General features: G+C 62.2%; 1 protein-coding gene across 1 annotated transcript; it reads left to right on the forward strand.

The window, feature by feature from the left end:
* The first annotated feature begins 1810 nt into the window (after window positions 1-1810).
* On the forward strand, window positions 1811-6974 carry IRX1 (iroquois homeobox 1). The gene is made up of 4 exons (XM_077116810.1): window positions 1811-2123; window positions 4936-5962; window positions 6264-6336; window positions 6547-6974. The coding sequence occupies exons 1-4, from the start codon at window positions 1848-1850 to the stop codon at window positions 6602-6604; spliced, it is 1434 nt and encodes a 477-aa protein (XP_076972925.1). The 5' UTR covers window positions 1811-1847; the 3' UTR covers window positions 6605-6974.
* The last annotated feature ends 395 nt before the right edge of the window (window positions 6975-7369 follow it).

The following is a 7369-nucleotide window of genomic DNA, read 5'->3' on the forward strand; positions in this document are numbered from 1 at the left end:
GAGTGCAGCCTGTGAACTAGGGCAGAGAAAAAGAACAAAACGAAACAAACATCATGAACAGGAAGATGTGACTCAGTGCAGGAAAATTAAAACCCGATTACGGGTGGTAATTAATTATTATTATTATTGGGCTTTATTGTTGCTAATTATAGGCCACGGCTCCATGTTTGTCCTCCAGCCGAAAATGAGGATCCAAGGCCTCCAGCCTGGCGCAGCAGGACGGGGGTGGGGACTGGGCTGGAGTCCAGGGCTCCGGGCGGCCCAGGTCACCAGCAGGACGGCAAGCCCGGGAACCCGCCCAGAGCCTCCAGCTGTGGCCCAGAACGCGCCCAGGCTCAGGCCGCCGCTGGAGCCAGTGGCCGAAACTCCTGTGGGCCCCAGTATAGGGAGGGCGGAGGCGCCAGCAGCGATGGGGGTGCGTCGGGAGACCCCGGTTGCCAGATCAGAGGCTGTTGCAATGTCGCCCCGGGAGACCCAGTGGGTGCCCTCGGCGCGCTGTCCGTCTGCGCAGCTCCTTCGAGCCGGCAAGCGCAGCGCAGAGGCTGCATGTCCGCGCTGGCCGGGGCTGGGAACAATGTGCGCTCGGCGTCCGCACCCGCGCGGCTCGGTTAGGCCAGCGGTGACCTGGAACCACCCCTGAGCGCGCCCTTTCTGCGAGGCCGGGGATGGAGAGGAAGGGAGAAGAGGTGCGTGGGTCCCGGAGGTAGCGTCGCCGTTCTGTCCCCGGCCTGGCCCGCGCGCCGCCCGGGGTCCAGCACACCACACAAGTTTCCTTACAGCATCTGCACCCTTAGCACCAAATGAGGGGTTCTCAGGCCACTTTGGTGTCCCCCATCCTGCCCCGACGGCGCTTTCTGGGCAAGAACAAGCCCCTCTCTCCTCCCTTGAAGCAGATGTTGGCAGCATCTGCTCCTCCCAAGCCCCGGATTCGCAGTTGGCGCTGCGAGTCCCAAAGTTCTCCCATCTAGAGACACCACCAGAGCTCGGCTGCTTCTCGCTCCTGGAATCGTAGCCCAGGCCGGTCATTCGCGGATGATCTGCTTACGCCTGGTGGGGGCCTCCGGGACGCCGCGCCTCACACCGGCTGGGGTAGGGTTTGGGGTGTCACGGAACGTCGGGCGAGTAGCGCACGGAGGGGACCTGAAGCCTTGTCTGCCAAAGACGTCCGGGGGGAGGCCGAGGCAGCGCCGGCCAAAGAGGAGAGGCCGCTTCCGCCGGCGGCCACCCGCGCCCCCGGCCCCTCCCCGCCGCCTCAACGGTGGAAAAGCCGGCGCCGAGTTGTTTTGTTAAAAAGGGGACACACCTCGGCGGCGAAACAGCAAACCCCGGTGTCGGACAGCTGTAAAACCGTGTCGACAGGTTGTCAGACAGCCGCGGGGGCTGGTCGGGAAGAGCCCGCGCCGCCCGGCCCGCACCCGCCGCCCGCTTGCCCAGGGCGGTAGAGGTGGCCGGGCCGGCGCGGGGCACCACGTGCTCGCGAGGAGGGGCGGGAGCCGCCGCCAAGGGAGGGCGGGCAGAGGGGCAGGCGGGGAGCCGGGGGCGGGGCCTACGCTCAAGGGGATGCCAATCAAAGCATCAACTTCAAATTGTCCCCGAAAGCCCCGCCGCCGAGCGGAGGGCGGCCGCCGCAGTCGGCGCGCGATCGCGGATCCTGGCGCAGCCGGGAGCCGGGCGCAGCGAGCATCGGGCCGAGCAGCAGCCTCCGGCCCCCGCCTCCCGGCCGGCCCGAGCGCGCCCGGCCCGCCGCCTTCTCCCCCCACCCCCGAGTTCTGTCCCCACCCCGCCCCCGCCCTCCGCCCCCTTAATATTTGCCGGTCGCCGTCGCCGCCGCCTCGGAGTCCGCGGACATGTCCTTCCCGCAGCTGGGTTACCCGCAGTACCTGAGCGCCGCGGGGCCCGGCGCCTACGGGGGCGAGCGCCCGGGGGTGCTGGCCGCGGCCGCGGCAGCAGCCGCCGCCGCCTCGTCGGGCCGCCCCGGGGCTGCGGAGCTGGGCGCCGGCGCGGGCGCGGCCGCCGTCACCTCGGTGCTAGGCATGTACGCGGCGGCGGGGCCGTACGCGGGCGCGCCCAACTACAGCGCCTTCCTGCCCTACGCCGCCGACCTCAGCCTCTTCTCGCAGATGGTGAGTGCGCCCCGCGCCGCCGCCGCCCCTCCTCGCCCCCGCCGGCCGCGCCGGGCCGTCCCCGGGCCCCGCAGAGGGTGGAAAGGCGGGCGCGCACACGGCCGGGGGCCGGGCGGCCGAGCGGGAAGGTCCCGGCCGGTGGGATCGCGACGGTGGGGGCGCCCCCCGGGACGCCGCCGCGCCGACAGGCCCCGCGGGTGACGGCCCCGACATTGCGGCCTGGCGAGGCCGGAGGCCCGGCAGGGGCGGAGGCGCCGGAGGCCGCGGGAGCAGGCCCGGGACGCGCTGCCCGGCTCTGGAGGTCGGCGCCGCCTCGCAGGGCCCCGGGTTGGCGCGGCCGGGCTTTCCCAGGACTGTCCTCCCGGCCCGCGGGCCGCGCTCTCGCAGCTCCTCCGGCTTTTGAACTAGGCCGGGAAGGCTGGATTTTCTCCTTCTCCGGAGGAGCGGAGATAGTTGGATCCGAGTTTGCCCGAGAGAAACCTTGAAATAATCATAACAATAGAGATGAGACGACCCGCAGGGGTCTCATCCTGGCATGTATTCGATTTGAGTTTTTAAGAAATTATAATTTACGTTGAAATAATAATTTTCTTGGCTTCTGTAGCGGTGTTTACTTCGACTTCCGTTAGTTGCCAAAGTTTTCATTTGCACCGAAAGAAAAGTCGTTTTCTTCCCACGTTACATAATGGAGGATTAAAGAAAACAGTGTCCCCGGGTTTAAAATAAATGGTGGCCTCTTAGTCTCCCGTCCCAGTGGGTGTTAACTGGGGGAGGGGGCTGCAAATGTAAGTCCCCGCAGGGGCATTGGCCGGGCAGTCGGTTGGTCTTCAGGATCCATTTTCCTCGGTCTGACTGCAAGGTCGGGGCTTAAACTTCGGGCTCGGGCGGATTGTGCGGGCGCGGGGGGTCGGCCGGGCGCGCTCCTGCACTTGCGGGTCCACGCGGTTTCCAGGCGCCCCCGAGGTCTCCCCACGCCCCGAAGAGACGGGAACTCAAAACCCGCCAACCGTGCCCGAGCACAGCGAACGACAAGTTCTCCTATAACTTTTCTTGTAGTTTTTAAAAGAACCCCTATTTCTCTGGAAGCGAGCTGCCTTTCAGATAGCTCGCAATCTGGACAGATCAGCTCCATTTTGTTCAGGCAGCTTAGATGCTGGGGAAGCGATGAGAGATTTACAAGGGGTCCTTTCAGAAAGAATTCCCAGCAGAGACGAGGCCAAAATAGTTTCTTTACAGTTAATTACAAGCAAAATAATTAGAAAAGCCCAAAGTACATTTTGGAAACGATTTGGCAAAAAAAAAGCAAAACGAAATCTGTCCACAGATACCTTTTATTTGGGGTCTGTACCAGTGAACTTATTTAGTCAAAGGAATCTTGCTATTCTTTGCAACTTTTTCAGAGTCTAGATTGCCTTTTTTGCTAACGTAACAACTGAACACGTTTTAATGGAGGATGATAATTTTTCAGAGAAAATTTGAATTACAGAAGTGCTTCATTTGGGAACTCCGTGGGGGGGGGGGGGCGATGGTGAGGCTGTCTCTCCCCTGCCTGAGGGGGAGAAGGGAGGTTGCTGGGTTTTTTACTGAGAGATAATATGTAAAAATCTGCCCCAAAGGGCGTGTGTGTTTCTTCCAGTCTCCTGGCCATATTCTTGGAAAGGAAACGGAAAGCCCAAACCCGATTTCAAGCCGAGGTTTTTAAGCCATTATGATCTGGTCTCTAGGAGTCAAAAGGATGAAATTGTGGGCCAACGGCTGGGCAATTTATGGTAATAATGAGGCCTAATGAGGTTGTTAGAAAGATAAAATGTTATTTACCAAAACACCTGATGGGATAATTTGACTTGCTGTGTTTTACTACTGATGATAAAAAGAATATTGATTGCAAATAAATCAGGCCCTCTAAATGCCTGCAAACAGTTGCTGTTTGCTTGCTCCAGATCAAAGTCAAACTTACAGATAAGTAAGCTAGAAACAGACTAGGAAACTGAACCGGTTCTGCATCTCGATGCCGGCTGCTCCGGGCGCTCCCGTTAATATTTTACCGGATAAGCCCTCTTTTTGTACTCAAAAAAAAAAAAAAACAAAAAAAAACAAATGGTAGTTTTTGTTATTGTTGTTTTTGATGGCTAGGATTAAAATTTTAAATTGCCTGTCACCACTACAGACCTTTAAGTGAGGGCGAGCTATTATATGCAGATTGGTTTGGGAGCTAAAAGGAGGGCGCTTTCGTTTTAAATTGTTGGAGGATTTCGGCCTGCAGAAAGGGATGCTTTATTTTGTTTGACCCCCCTCTGGGTCGAATGGAGTTCTTGGGCTCTGGGTTCTTTACCTAGGGAAAAATGTGTTTTATCAGTTCAGTTAAGAGGTTCCCCTTCCAGCTAGTTAGTGCGAAGTAAACTTGGACATCCGGGTTTGTGGAGCTGTGGCTGGGGAGGCGTGGTGAGGGACGCAGAACGGCCCAGGGGGGTTCGCGGCTCCGGCATCGCGTTTCTAGAGGTGGGCTCCGCGGCTTCTGGAACTTTTCTTGAGTGGCGAAAACGCTCTCCGTGCCGGATGGGCGCGCGCAGTTCCTGGAGTGGGGTCGTGATTCCGAGCTCCCGGAGAGTGGATTGGGGGGGTGTCTCACGGGTTTGGGGGGGGGACACCGAGGCCCTGTGGACGGCCTGGGGGCGTCATGCGTGGCCCGGGCGCCTGGGGGGAGGGGTCCTCGAGCGGCTGCGAGCTGCTGCCCGCAACTTTCCCAACGTGGGGGACTCATCTCTCTCTTTCTCCCCTCTCTGTCCTCCCTCGCCGGGCCGTGGGGCTGCAGGGATCGCAGTATGAACTCAAGGACAACCCCGGAGTGCACCCGGCCACCTTCGCAGCCCACACTGCGCCGGCCTATTATCCTTACGGCCAGTTCCAGTACGGGGACCCCGGGAGGCCCAAGAACGCCACGCGCGAGAGCACGAGCACGCTGAAGGCTTGGCTCAACGAGCACCGCAAGAACCCCTACCCCACCAAGGGCGAGAAGATCATGCTGGCCATCATCACCAAGATGACACTCACGCAGGTCTCCACCTGGTTCGCCAACGCACGCCGCCGCCTCAAGAAGGAGAACAAGGTGACGTGGGGCGCGCGCAGCAAGGACCAGGAGGACGGCGCCCTCTTCGGCAGCGACACCGAGGGCGACCCGGAGAAGGCCGAGGACGACGAGGAGATCGACCTGGAGAGCATCGACATCGACAAGATCGACGAGCATGACGGCGACCAGAGCAACGAGGACGAGGAGGACAAGGCCGAGGCGCCGCGGGCTCCCGTCGCCCCCCTCCGGGGCCGGGACTCGCCGCTGGCGGCCGCCGACGCGCTCCAGCCCAGAGACTCGCTCCTGGGCCTGGCCAAGGAGGCCCCGGAGCCGGGCAGCACGCGCCTGCTGAGCCCGGGGGCCGCGCCAGGAGGCCTGCAGGGCGCGTCCCACAACAAGCCCAAGATCTGGTCGCTGGCCGAGACCGCCACGAGCCCCGACGGCGCGCCCAAGGCCTCGCCGCCACCGCCCGCAGGCCACCCCGGCGCGCCCGGGCCCCCCGCGGGCGCACCGCTGCAGCACCCCGCCTTCCTGCCCAGCCACGGACTATACACCTGCCACATAGGCAAGTTCTCCAACTGGACCAACGGCGCGTTCCTCGCGCAGGGCTCGCTGCTCAACATGCGCTCCTTCCTGGGCGTCGGCGCGCCGCCCGCCGCGCCCCACGGCCCGCACCTGCCCGCGCCGCCGCCGCCACCACCGCCCGTCACCGCCGCCCCGGGAGCGCTGCACGGCGACAAGGCCTCGACCCGCAGCAGCCCCTCGCTCCCAGGTATCGCGCCCTGGGGTTGAGTCCTTCCTGGAAGCCCTGAGTCCCAGCTACGCGCTGGGATGAGAGGAGCCCGGCGGGGGAAGGGCGGGATTCAGGGATCCAGTCCGAGGCCTTCGGGCTCTTTAGAGAGAGCTGGACTCTCCGCGGGCCTGCCCTCGGGGTGGGGTGCTGGAGACCCTTTCCGAGTGGGAGCAACGAAGGGCGGGGGCTGCTGGGGAGGAGGCCTGCGCGCCTCTGCGGCTCCCCGTGCCCCCACCCCGCCTGCCCGCCCTAACCTTCTGCTGCTTCCCTTCCCTCGCAGAGAGAGACCTCGCCCCCAGGCCCGACTCCCCCGCACAGCAGCTGAAGTCGCCCTTCCAGCCCGTGCGCGACAAGTGAGTGCAGTTTGCGTCGGTGGCGGGGCGCGGGGGGAGGGGGAGCGCGCGGAGGTGGGGGGTGCGCAGTGGCGTCTGGCAGGGCCGCCGAGGCCGCCGGGTTTCTCCTGACCCGGGAGGCGGGCGCTGAGACGGCGCGAGCGGCGAGCGCGGGTCGCAGCGCCCCGCCACTGACGTGGCTCCGTGTCTTGTCTCGCTGTCTCCCCGCAGCTCGCTGGCGCCTCAGGAGGGAGCCCCGCGGATCCTAGCAGCCCTCCCGTCCGCCTGATTCCGGGCCTACTTGTGCTTTTGCGGGGGGAGGGGGGAGGAGTTGGGGAGGGAGGGGATGAGAGGAATTAAGACGACTATTTCAGACTGGTGTAAAGGACACATATGGCAACGACGTCAACGACTGCCATTCATCCATCGCTTTCTGCCGCAAGGGGCTCGTCCCGGCCCAGCGCGCGTCCCCGGCCGCCGCTGCCTCTGCCCGCCCCCCGGGCGCCGCGCACCCTCCTCTGGCCGGTCGGTAAATGCCCCACGTGCTTGTTTCTTTTTTTTCTTTCTTTCTGTATATAAAGTGACTTCAGATTGTAAATAGCGCGTCAGCGAACTTGTCTAAATCATATATTTTTGTCTAATAAACTAAATGAAACGATGCCCACGGCTCCCGCTGCTGTGTGTGTGGCTGGACCTTGGGGGTTGGGCGGGGGGAGGGGACTGGGCTCTGCATTCTCGGCCGGGCTGTCCTGGGGCCGCGGGGGGTCTTGGCGAGAAGAGCCCTGGGGAGGGCCCGCAGAGAGTGTTTCCACGCTAGAGACCAGTGTTTCAAACACAGCCTTCTTGTTAGCTTTGCATGTGTGGTTGTCGTTTTGTGGTTGTAATTGTTAGCCCTTGTCACGAGGACAGTTTGTAGTTGGCAGTTTAATTCTTTTCAACTATTATTCGGACATTTATCTGGGGGCACGCCTTTCTTAGGACGTAAGTGGGTTCGATTTTAGGCAGTTTATAATACGATTTTTTTTTCAAGCGTGTGGAAAAGGGAAAAGGAGAA

This window comes from Tamandua tetradactyla, chromosome 9 (assembly GCF_023851605.1).
Source record: "Tamandua tetradactyla isolate mTamTet1 chromosome 9, mTamTet1.pri, whole genome shotgun sequence".
Classification (NCBI taxonomy): domain Eukaryota; kingdom Metazoa; phylum Chordata; class Mammalia; order Pilosa; family Myrmecophagidae; genus Tamandua; species Tamandua tetradactyla.